The 12,810-nt window shown below is 33.9% G+C and overlaps 1 protein-coding gene across 8 annotated transcripts in view; it reads right to left on the minus strand.

Moving 5' to 3' along the window:
* ATOSA (atos homolog A) overlaps positions 1–12,810 on the minus strand; it is a 67,858-nt gene that overhangs the window by 37,319 nt on the left and 17,729 nt on the right. For 3 of the 8 annotated variants that reach the window (XM_057722292.1, XM_057722297.1, XM_057722291.1), the window contains exon 1: positions 6,959–7,106. The exons of 3 other annotated variants lie outside the window; for them this stretch is intronic. In XM_057722292.1, the coding sequence (XP_057578275.1) occupies positions 6,959–6,995 (37 nt within the window). In that variant the 5' untranslated portion in view covers positions 6,996–7,106. Of the gene's footprint in view, positions 1–6,958; positions 7,109–12,810 lie in introns of those variants that run through there. 2 more of the 8 variants (XM_057722299.1, XM_057722298.1) reach the window with 1 other exon arrangement.

Below are 12,810 nucleotides of genomic sequence, written 5' to 3' on the forward strand. Positions count from 1 at the left end.
ATTTAACTTTACCATTTGATCAAAGTTCTATAGGTTAAAAGAACAGGGTATGAAATAATGTGATGAGCTCTAGTTCAGCTTAAATATGCAACTCTTCATTAGGTCTTAACCCAGCTCATCTGGTTCTATTATACCCTCCCAAGATGTTTTATTGTTTTTAGGAGAAGAGCTCATTGTACTTTATGCTCTTCCTTCTTAAAACTTAGCACAAATAAAATAAATCAGTATTTGCCTCTCTTCTCTAACCCACTAAGCTCCATGAGAACAAGAACCAACTCTCTTACAGTTACCCAGCATAGCACTAGACATGAACAAGCTCTCAAACACTTGTTGAAATAATGAATGGTTAATGTTCCATCATATTTTATTTTCTTCCTATTTCAGCTTATTTCTGGTTACAGTGATAAAGGCTTGCTGTTACCCTTTCCAGATAATTATCATTTATTCTTCTCTTGGATTTGACATTTTGCACTGAAAGTTTTTTGAGGTTTTTTTTTTAATGACTTTACCTATATAATTCTCTTAAATGAGACAAGGAAATATTTGCTTTTAAAATAAATAAATTGCATTAGGTAATCACCAAACCTCTAGCCCAGAGCAAAAACATTTACATTTTAAAGAATAAACAAGAGAGAGGGTACTTTCTGAGTTCTAATTTCCATATCGGTTATTGGAATTTCTAGGTCTCAACAGTCTTTTAAGGGATAACAGAGAATTCATCATACCAACCTATTGATTGCTTATGTGATGAGTTGGGGGCAACTTAGGCTCTAGAAGGAAAACTATGTTTTAAGTAATTTAAAGATTGGCTAGAAGGTAGGAGTGGAAAAAAGAAGTATTTATATGTCAGAAAATTCAAGTGAAATCCAGGTCTTCTCCAGAAGGCAATGGGAGAATGAGCTGTTGTTCCAATTTCAAGTGGAGGACAGTCTTATGGAGTACATTCAGAAAAGTCTAATTCAGAGTGACGCTTGATAGATATAATAGGGGTAGATTATGGTGCTGTGGAAATGCTTAGGGGGGAACTCAATTTAGATATCAGACAAAGCTCCCAGAAGACTTGATATTTACAATGAAAGATTTAGGGAATTCCCTGGAGATCTGGTGGTTAAGGCTCAGTGCTTCCATTGCAGGGGGCACGGGTTCGATCCCTGGTCAGGGAACTAAGATCCCACAATGCCGTGTGGCAAGGCCAAAAAAAATAAAAGAAAAAGAAAAAAAGAAAGAATTAGAACTAAGTCAGTGTTATTGAGGAAATTTACTGGTGTCCTTCTGTTTTGCCTCCTTAAGTTCAGGCTGCCAGAACTGTGCTTTTAGCCACATATCATAGATGCACAGGCACAAACTTAGAGCTATACAGATTTTGTTTCCTTCTTACTTGAACTGACCCTATTTTTTAATTTCTCTGGCTCTGTGTAAAGCATTAAGCCTAATTCACCACTGTTTCAGGACCTGAAAATCCTCAAGTAGAAAATATTGTCCTTTCCACTATCCTTTGTGGGAATATTCCTGATTGTATGGGTGTTATCACTCCATGCCACATGCAGAAGGACTGTGGGACAAAAAGCTGAGAAAATGCTACCACAAAAGGAAACAAAATCCTGTCTCTCAAAACCACAAGTTCTAGATTTAGCTGTATACTTAAAAGATGTGCTAAAAAGGCAACAATCTACTATTCTAGTGCTGTTTTGTTTTGTTCCAGCTTTACTAATCCCAGATAACTGGCACATAAATTTACAAAAATTACCCTCAAGCTTAACCTAATTTAGTCTTTCTTATATTTTTACCTCATGGGAATATGGTTACAACATAGGCTGGTCCTCAAAAATACACTCTGTCCTTTCAACCTCCTTCTCTCTACAACATGCATGACTCCTACTTCTAAGTACTCTCAACATTCATATTTTCCACTGACTGTGTGTTGGTATGTGTGAATCCTAAAACTCCAGCAGAAATAAAAAGTGGATACAGTTGTTTTTAATTAAGAATTGAAAACTTGAGCATACACACTAAGATCAGTTCTGCTCAGTTCTCTTGGACAAAGATGGAACTAGGTAACATTCATTGCAGTGGACCTGTCACCTCTAGTGCACAGCAATTTCTAGAAGAGCAACCAGGTGAAAGCCTAAGCCAAAAGGAGGTGTCTTCTAGGTCTCCTCTAATCTCAATCTACAACTCAGAGATGATATGTATATAGGTCCTGGGGACCTAGATATTACATTCTAGGCCTGGTCCTTTTGTATTAGCTTCTCTATCAGAAGCCCATCCAGAATATGAGAGTCAGCGCAGGAATATGGGGTACTCTCTAGGACAAATCCATCTGCAAGAGTACTAATGTATGGAGTACATGTTAGAACACTTTCCCTCTCCTCAGAAGTTACAAAACAGCGCTTCATGCTCACTACTTAACACTCTGCTTGCACGAAGTGTTGTCCTTACACAGTCTGTTTTAAACCTCAATTCTCTAAAATTAATGCTTTATTCTCTGACTAAAACCAAATTATGTTTAATAAGATTTCTTAAGAGAATTTATGAACCTTGTGTATTTTCCACAAAATGGTTTATGCATATACATAGATGCATTGTTTTATCCTAGCAAGAGGGTTGATATTTTTCAGCAGATTCTGAAAAGGGTCAATACCCAAAATGAGAAACAATGACATATAGCAATTTCTTTGTTCTTTTCCTGTGTGGATATTTTTCAGAAAAATGACAAGGTAAACAAATACACTAATGCAACGCAATCAGGTAAAATCAGGATACTGATTTCTAAAAAGGTTCTCCTACACTTTTCGTTAGCTGTAAAATAGTCTCTGGACCCAATGCAGAAGTCACTTGGGCAGTACCACTGAATGCATTGACAGTGAAAAAATGGAGTACACTTGTAAGAGATTGTCTTTTCTTTATATTTGCTTGTTCTCTAATTCTCAATAAGCTAAACTTTATCTTCAGCAAATTGGAAGACTAAATATGTTTATGTAAGAATCACAAAATCTTAGCATTTGATGAAAATATGAAAACCAGAATGGGAACCCAGATTGAACATCTCTCCCAAAATAACATAAAATTATCACCACCCAAAGCAATGAAAATACTGTGGTCAGTAAAAGAACCTGAAATTCTGTGTACTTATTAAAACGACAAAAGAGTATTTTCTGAACATTTTGGCTTAGAAGTTTGAGTTTTCAAATTTTAGCCCTATACCACCAGATTTTTACTCTGTAAGTTCTTATATTTCAAAACCGTTACATTCATCACATATCTGATAATATTTAATTTCTGGCTTCCAGACAGCTGGCTTGTCCCTTGTCATTAATGAGTGGTAAATACAAGGTCAATCCTAGTTGAGGAATTCAAAACAAAAAGTCAGAAATGAGTTACTTCCCAGTAAACAAATCCCTGGTTGATTTACCAACTCTCGTTAGTCAGCCCACCACTGGTGGGCACTTGTATGCACACACGGGTATGCACACACACACAGACCAAAAATAACACTACATCAAACATTTTTTTCTGCCTTCTCGTCTTCATTTATATTCCCATTTACTCATTATTTCCTTGCCATTATTGACTACTGTCTTTAAAGGTTTAGTCACATACTTCCCTATCAACCCTGCCCTTTCTTCTGCCCAAATCTCCAAACTTCCATGACTTTCTAGGTCATAAAGTATCTTAGAAAATTGAGATATCTGCATATGTGAAACTTAGAAGAAAAATATAAAAAAAACTATACTTAAAATTCTCAGAATTTAAAAATGTAGAATAATTTTAAAGAAAAAAGAATGGCTAATATTTAGCAATAAAATGTTACATAAGTAACTGGGATTATAAATAACAGGCAGAGTTTCCCTTTCATACTCTGGGTGACAAAAAGCCTACGGCAAAATCTGAGGCCCAACTATGTATAACCCTTAGGGCCTGATTATTTTTTCTACCCTATCTTGACTACTTCCTGTAATTTATAATTTTAATGTCTCTGTGCTTATCATAAACCTCCTTTGATGTTCAGAAGTCTTTGAATGAGTAAAATTGAGACCAGTGAAGAAAGAACAAGCCAATATTTCCAGTTTCTTAAGTAACAGTCATCATACTGCCACTTACAATTCAGCCTCATCACAAAGGATTATATAATCAGATTCAAGCAATCCTGCAAACAACTATGTTTTTAAAACTCAATTCTTTGGTTTTAGATACAATGGCGTCTGAAGATTAAAAAAAAAAAAGATTTCCTATACTCTTGCAAAAGCAATATAGTTTATGCAATAGCACTGTTGCTACATGAAAATGCCTGATAAAAAGTTAAGACAAAACTTCCCTGCCTAGCTGACTATAATAATCAAATATTTTTTGGATTCAGAACATGAACAAGTGATGGAATTTCTGCAAGGAAGAGTCAAAGAAACATTGTATCATTCAGCACAGGGCATACAGGTAGGAATCAAACATTTGGGATAATACTTGCTGTAGGAATGATTTTTAAAAAAAGATTTCACAAAAGACCAAAAGAAAAAGAAATACTCAGATTGTTACCCCTTCCCAGACTAAAATTTTAAATTACAAAATTTTTTTTTGAAGAACTATAAATGAAATACTATTTCCATATTTACATATTGCCTGGTGATTTAAAAATAAACAAAAACTTATTTTATTTAAAATAAAATCTATTACAGCAATCACTGCATCTGATAAATATAAGAACTTCTATTTGCTATTGCTAAAACAAAAAAGAAATCACTATTTTTGAGAATTGAAGTAGTTTTCTACTTATTAGTACAAAAATGAATAGCCACTTTAAAGATATGACACAGAATAAGACAATTAAAATTCTATTGTCAAATAATAGATAAATTCAAAGAGTTCAAATGTGCTAGCACTGTCACTAGCCTTGACCAGATTTAAAAAAATCAGCTATTACCCTGAGGTTCTGTTACTGAACAGGAACTTTCAGATGTGTAAGACATATGATAACCATCTTTAGGTGCTGAGCCTAGGAATGAAATCTAGGATTCTACTGACAGTATTCCCCCTGCAATGCAATGGGAAAGCTTTTGTGTGACACAGCAGTAGGTCCAAATTTCTTGCCAATATCACGTTCCTTTATTTTTGCAGCATATGAATGAAACCATCCTGCTCTTAAGAAAGTCTGTTAATTCTTAAGAAATAAACCAAGAGGAAGGGGGTAGTAAACCAATTCAAGCAACACTTTGATTTTTGTGGTTGTATAATTAAAAAATAAAATGAGTAATTGATGAGAGTGATAGCTCAAAAAATGGAAATAACTAGATTGACTTCCATGTGGTTAGAGCTATATTTAATGAACTTGGGTCCACTCAACTTATCTGTGCCTCCCTTCCCCGCCCCCTTCACAGCTTCTGTTCTGCAAGTGAGTGAAGGCCACCAAGTCCAAAGAATACAAATAGCTTTCCGTATTTTGCCATAATTTTTGTAACTCCTATCAAGTTCAAGTTTTGGGCTATTATAACAAACTGAAAAAACTAAGAAATACCAGAGTCTTTTAAAGGTTAGCAACATGTAGGTTCACATAAAACACTTTTTTAATGTTTAAGGACAATTTATTTTGTAAATTTTCTTCTACTATTTGAAATCCTTAACTTACTATGAATATATATCTTAAAAAATGATCAGTAATGGGCACAAAAGCATGAAATATATTTTGAGTTCTTTTCAAGAAAATATCTCCTCACTTATCAAATAATACTAACCCTTCCTAACAACAAGCACTTCTTGAAAAGAACATCAAAACCAATCCTATTCCAAAATATATCATTTGTAGAGATAAAAAATAAAGCTTGAATATTAATTTGGAATTTATATTATACTAATTTTATTCAGACATCAATTACCTAGTGAATTAAAAAGGAGCCACTTACACAACTGGGTGAAACTGTATAAGTAAAAGAAAACTGTTCATAAATGGGCAAATATACTAATTAGTATTCTGTTCTGCTTTAATTAATTTAAAAGAATCATTAGCTAAGTCAACAATGTAAAATATAATTTCACAGTATTTGAAATTATGTAAAAACTTTTGTTTATCTATGATATTTAAAACTTTCTCATAATTAGTTGGATAAACTGGTTTTTCCAGATCTCATAAAAATAAACTATAACCCACATTCTGTTCAATTATTACATATATTAAATTAGTGGGGCTTAATTTAATAAGACTTTACTATATTTGCAGTATTAACTAAGCCAGATATAGAATTATTACATTTAATTAAGGCTTAATTTAATTAAAAAAATTATCTTAAACATTTCTAGTTTGTCTTCAAAATCCTTTGTATTTTCAACTTTCTATATGGACATTTAATAAAACATGCCACAGTGTTTGCAATTGGATTATGCTACTATCCTTTATCTGAACTGAGAAGTACTAGTCAACAGATCAAATAATTAAGAGGTTATACAATTGAGGCAGCATCTTCAGAAATTCTTTATAGAAAGATATCATGTCAAAACTATGTCAAAATTCTCACTAAGCTAAATTCTGACAATCTCTGTCAAATTCAGAAACAATGACTTTCAGTTAAAAATATGCAACTTAAATACATTCTCCTTAATAGCTCTTATTTTTAAAAAAACATCTCCTGCCCCCAAGTGCAGTTATTACTTCCGTCTAAAGCTCATTCTCTTCCCAGTTTTCTCATTTTTATCACATTTTTCCCCCATTAAAGTAAGCACATTGTATGTTGGTTTCTTTTCTCCCTACTCATTGTTCAGATCAGCATTTTAATAATCTTTTAAGCAATGCTGTTCAAAGAAAACAGGTTATATGAAGCTAAAGAAAATTCCCTGAGTTCAATGTTTTTCAACATGAGATCATTTTCCTAGACCTATTTATTAAAAATCCACGCGAAGCAAACACTACAACTGTAAGCAGCTACAGAAAACTGGAAGCTTAAAATAAAGCCGTTGAAAACATTTCATTACACACCTTCTCTGTGAAGCCCTTTGTTTCCACTGAAAACCATACTGGAATCCTTGTATAAAAGAAGTTGCCTTCTGGCTGTCAATAGCTATACAGTCAGTAACTGAGGGATCCAGATGTCTGCAGTGGTTAAAACAAATGTTCAGCGGTGGGTGCTGATTCCGCTTCCCTCTGTGTAAGGTTTTTCACAAAGGCAGCAGAGTAAGAGCGCACATAGCAACAGCACTCACAGCTGATTGGATGGAGGGTGTGCTCTGCCGCCCCTGCTCGCTAGGTCCACTAGAGCTTCCTGTCTACTTGGCAGCGCTTATCTTGTTGTCTTTGCTCCTCTTACCAACTCAGCTGTGTTTAGGCTACGTGAAAGGAAAGATCAGTAGACCGATAATGACAAAGTATTCCAGTATGAGCCCCTAAAATGTGTGTGTCTCTGGGTGCTTTTAAAAAGGAGAGAAATTCATAGGACAAACATTTACTTCGGTGTTTCACATAAAACTGAGGACAAAGAGGGGTGGTGGAGTGAATCAATTCATTACTTCGCATTTCAAGTAAATCAGGTTCTACCAAGTGAAACCCTCTGAAAACGAAGACTACAAAAATTTACAACAATTAGGATAAAGCATCAACCTCCATCTACCTAGGACTATGAATTACTTTACAGCAAACTTCACAAATTCCAAGAAAAGCAAGACCAGTTAGATAGTTAAAATGAGACAAGGCCTAAAAATAGTCCTCAAATTTATGCAGTGACTTTTAAGGGGGCAAGAAAAATCGAGGTTAACAGATTGCTTAGAAAAAAATTTTAAAAGGAAAAAATAATTGCTTAGTAAACTCTGACAACAATAGAAGGTTTAACATTGAGCCCGAATTAATTTATTTTCTCTACCATAAAATTATCTGGAGACAGGAAGGCACAGGCATTTTTTTTCCCACTAGGTTCCAAGTACTGGGCTTCAATGTACCCATCTACACTATCTCCACAAGCTTTAAGAACAAAAACAAAACTCCATCCCCAATATACCAAGATGTTTGGGGGGAGTCAATGCAGATAGTAGGAGACAGATATGCAGAATCAGAAAAATTCCTCACTTAGGAAATATTTCCCTTGAAATTCACACAGTTAGGACAGTGTTTTTCAAACTTTTAAAGCAATGGAACTCTTTTAATTTGCGTTCTTCCAATAAAATGCATTATTAGTGGTGGCATTAGGTTTCTATATAGGAGGGGTTTGTGGAAGCAGGCAGAGGTGACAGCAGAAGCATACTATTTATTACTCAGATCTTTGTTTATGTGGAGTGTCTTGGGGGTAGAGCGGAGAGGCTGATGGAAATGTTGGCACTATTAAAACATCCCATGAGCACCATGAGGCTATTTTTAAATGAGAGGCTACAAACAACACTGCAGTTTCATATCAGCCCCAGAATCTACAAAATTCCTACCCTTGAAAAAGCTTTTAGGATCCCTGGAGTTCTATAGTATACAAGTAAGAGATAAAACCTGTAAGGAAAGAACCTGATGGTTGGCTCCACAATTAGCCAGAGGGAGAGCTGCTAAGCCCTCTGAGAAATAACAAGAGAGAAGATGTGTTTGGGAGCACTATAACCTCTGAGCTAAGTGACTCGGAAAAAGAATGGCACAGTAGAGAGAACAAGGAAGTTGGAGTCAGGCTGACCAACCTGGGTTCAAAATATGAATCTGCCATTTACAAACATTAAGACCGTATACAAATTACTAAACTATTCTGAGCTTCAGTTTTCTTATCCATAAAATGGAGTTAACTCAGAACTATTGTGAAGGCTAAAAGGTGCTCTTTGCCAGCCAGACTGCTTTTTGGTTACTAAGGACTCTTAAATTTCTTCAAAACTTAGGTCTTTGCAAATACTATTCTTCTTTTGCTTGGAGTGGTCTCCCACAACCCCTTCCAATGATAATTCTCCCTTAAATTTCTCTTCCCCAGCGCAGCTTTCTCTGAGCCAAGACTAGTCTCAGGCTCCCTGTACTTTCTTCTTAGTACTTAGCTCACAGAATGTTAAATAATTATTTGCAAAATGACTGGTTGGACATTCTCCTCCACTACACTTTAAAGGGAGGTACTACATCCATCTACATTATTGCTTACCTAGCACCATGCCTGATTTATATTCCACATACTACTTTATTTGATTTCATAACCATGGGAGGTAAATAGAATAAGTATCATTATCTGTATTGTTCAAATAAGAAAATCAGCTCGAAATGTGTATTTACTCAAGTCATACAACTAGAAGTCAAAGGAAATAAATTTTTAAAAAATTTTGGATGAATAACTTTATAACTCAAAATTAACTTCTTCCTATATCTTCAAAAAAAAGAATAATATATAATCTCTAAATTGTTTTAGAATACTTCCTTTCAGGTATAATTCTTAAACTTTTTAATTAAAGGCTAATAATAGCCTGTTTCTATAATCTAAAACTATTAATCTATACGGAGAGAACTTATTGAAAAATATTAAATTTAATCAGAAATATGTAATTATAAGTAAATAAAATGAACTCCAAGAGACATGCCACCTTAAAAAGTAAAATCCAACCAAGAGATTTATTTAGCAAAATGCTTGCTCTGCTACCAGTTTTCTAAATGCTAAATAAATTTCAAAATGGCACTTCATATAATTCTGAAGAATGCTTGCTTTTTTTCCTCGTTCATCTTGGTACACAAAGCTACAAATAATCTCAACAGTCCTGAAGTTAAGAATGTGAATAATATAAAATGCTATACTAAGTGCTAGTCTCAGGTTCTCAATTCTCAAACCTCAACCATGAAAAGCCCCCTTTTTGCCCAGCATGGTCATAACTGTGCTCTCCAAATGGACCAGTTCAAGGAATATAAATTATTTATATTATACTAATGTAAGGAAATAAATAGGAAAGCAGATCTTCCATAAGAGTTTTTTAAGCTACATATTCTAAATATAAAATGGAAAAATTTGAAATATCAACTGTTTCAGATCATCTGTTTTCTCTGTTAGCAGAAATAATTGGGAACTATCTACTTTTAAGATACCTTAGAGATAACCATGCTAGCTTGGACTGTTTTTAAACAAAAAAAAGATATATTGCTAGAAGAAAAAAAGAACCCTTCAAAGGTAATGATTACAAAGCTACTATATATGTAGGCCCACAGGCCAGACATAGTGCTAATTTCTTTACATGCCTATATCCTCTGACTCTGTGGTAGTTACCATCCTCACAGATGAAGAAACTGGCCTGTACCCTGCCCAAGTAAGCAAAACTAAATGGGCGAAGTCAGGAAGTAGGTCTTCCTAAATCTATGTGCTCTTAACAATTCCTTTCATAATTACATTTTCATAAGACAAATATGGCATCACATAAGAATAAAGTTTAAATACAGAAATATCAAATTAACATTTTCCACTTATTACTCATTCAGTAACCACCACTACAGCCCCATTACACCTCAGAACTGATATACTACTTATAATACAGAAAAACAGGATTTGACTGCTAAACAGGGAGCCAGGCTATAGCTATAGTGAGGACACAATAAAAGACTCAATCTGTAAAACTTCACTACTTCATGATCACAGATCACATACGTAATTTAGAGAAAGTAAAGGAAGTATTATAGAAACGAACATTGAACCAGGAACTACAGGTCTGGGTTCTAGTCTAAACTCTAATCAGCTTTGTGATCTTAAGCACTTCTCTGAAATTGCTCATCTCTAAGTCAGGAATCTTTCTTTCTTTCTCTCTCTCTCACTCTCTCTTCTTTCTTTTTTGCCTGCAACGTAGGGATCAAATAGGACAAGATACAATTATTTTGAAAACAGCAAAGTGCTACACAAATAGGATATTGTCATCCTGGTAGTCAGTCTTCTAGGGGTTGGCAGTGTAAACGTGTTTACACAAAATCCAACATAATTACTGAAAAGATCCCTTAAAGCAGCAAGACATAATGCAGAAGAGCCAAAAAGTCTAGGGTTCAAGTTCTTTCTACTTAACAAGCTGTGCTATCAAATTATTTAACCTATCTGAGTCTGTTTCTTTGTCTGTAAAATGGGAGTAATAATTTCTCTAAGAGTTATTAGCCATCTAGCCCAATACTTGGCTTTCAAGCAATTTAAGTTTCCTCTTTTCTTTTGCAAACATCAGTTCTATAAGATGTTACTAAACAGCAAAAGTACATGTACACATCCCCACCCCCAACAAATAAAGGACAATACATTAGTAGTAACCCATATTAATAACAGTGGGGATAAAATTTAAATCTTGACTACCAAAGAAAGATTTTTATGACACTGATATTTTTTAAGTTTGTTAAATAATGTCACTTTAACAACACGTTTCACAGCTCACTAACTTATTTGCAAGAAAGATGAAAAAAACTAAATTTTATGGTTTGGGGAATTAGGGAAATTTATGGTTTTTCTCATTAAATCAGAGTTTTTATTCAAGAATTATGGTGTTAGGTCAGTACTGGGATAAATTAAGCCATAAAAAGCTACATTAATTTCCACTCACATGGATATTTCTAGCGATTATTATTGCTAAAACGATTATCCAGTGATTTGTATTCATTATGACATGGTACAAATAAGCCAAGTGGCCAAACAACAATCCAAACATACTGTGTTTTTAAGAGTTAAAACACTTCTTAAATTTAAAACATTAAAAGTACATAAGAGACTTAATTGGGATTCTCATCTTTCAAAAGATTTGGAGTTATGATGACCTAGATTAGTTCCAGGAGCAGAGCCTTGTTTACAAAATCTAAGATCTGGGAGAGGAGAAAATGTTCTACCCTGTTTTTTGGCATGGTTCATACTACATTGTTTAAAATGAGCTAGAACAGGGGTTATTTATAATCTAAGCTACTGGACAAACACTCTAATAATATCCACACACTAGTCAGATTTAATAAATATCAACATCAGGTATAAGAATTCATTTTTAATATCCTATAGTACTTGGTCTTAATAAAAGCAATATCATCATTATTAAATAAAATATGTACCAGGATGCACATGGGTTCCCCTTTACCTATACCCATATTTCTTTAAAGACATGGTCTGGGAATGTTGTTAATCTTCTGCTATTATAAAGAATAGTATGTTTGATTAAGTCTTAAAAGTCTAGAACCAATCAAGAATTTTTTATTCTGATAAAATGATATTTTAGTAAAAGTATCTCCATGGAGATAATGTATGTTACATTTACTTGTCCCTTTGACAATCACAACTTTTGTGAAATAAGAGTGAAGAAACAGAATCACCTAACGCAGGTTTAATTCCAAGTCCTGTTTTTTTGTTTTTTGGGTTTTTTTCCCCCACAATTAGCTGTCACCAGTAATGTCATTACCTCTACTAATTATGCCAATAGTCATACAAATGACAGATTCTGCATTTTAAATTCTGGAGAATGTTAACAAAAATCTAGTAAAGTAAACTAGTTATGTGGAATTAAGAAAACCTTATATATAGCTTTAAGACTCAATTGTTAAGTCCTCAAAGCTTTAATACTCTGTTTGTGTGCATTTTTAAAAAATTTGCTAATTTCAGACTATTTCATATAGTCTTGTTTCCAAATGATACGACTGAACTCTTCTGGCTACCTGCAAACTCTAAGGTATCTAAAATGGAATTAATTTTCCTCTGAATAGGATTCACCATTACTATTACTCCCAATTTCCTAAACTAACAAATTTGAGAGAATAAAAATAGCCATTGATTACGTGTTTATTAAGTGCCTGATACAACCACTTTACTCAGGCTATGTCATTACAACAAATCTATAAAATGAATACCATTATTATCTTAGTTTTAATGAATGAGGAAAATGAAGCTCAGAGAAGTTAGGTAA

The sequence above is a fragment of the Hippopotamus amphibius genome, chromosome 2 (genome assembly GCF_030028045.1).
Source record: "Hippopotamus amphibius kiboko isolate mHipAmp2 chromosome 2, mHipAmp2.hap2, whole genome shotgun sequence".
Classification (NCBI taxonomy): Eukaryota; Metazoa; Chordata; class Mammalia; order Artiodactyla; family Hippopotamidae; genus Hippopotamus; species Hippopotamus amphibius.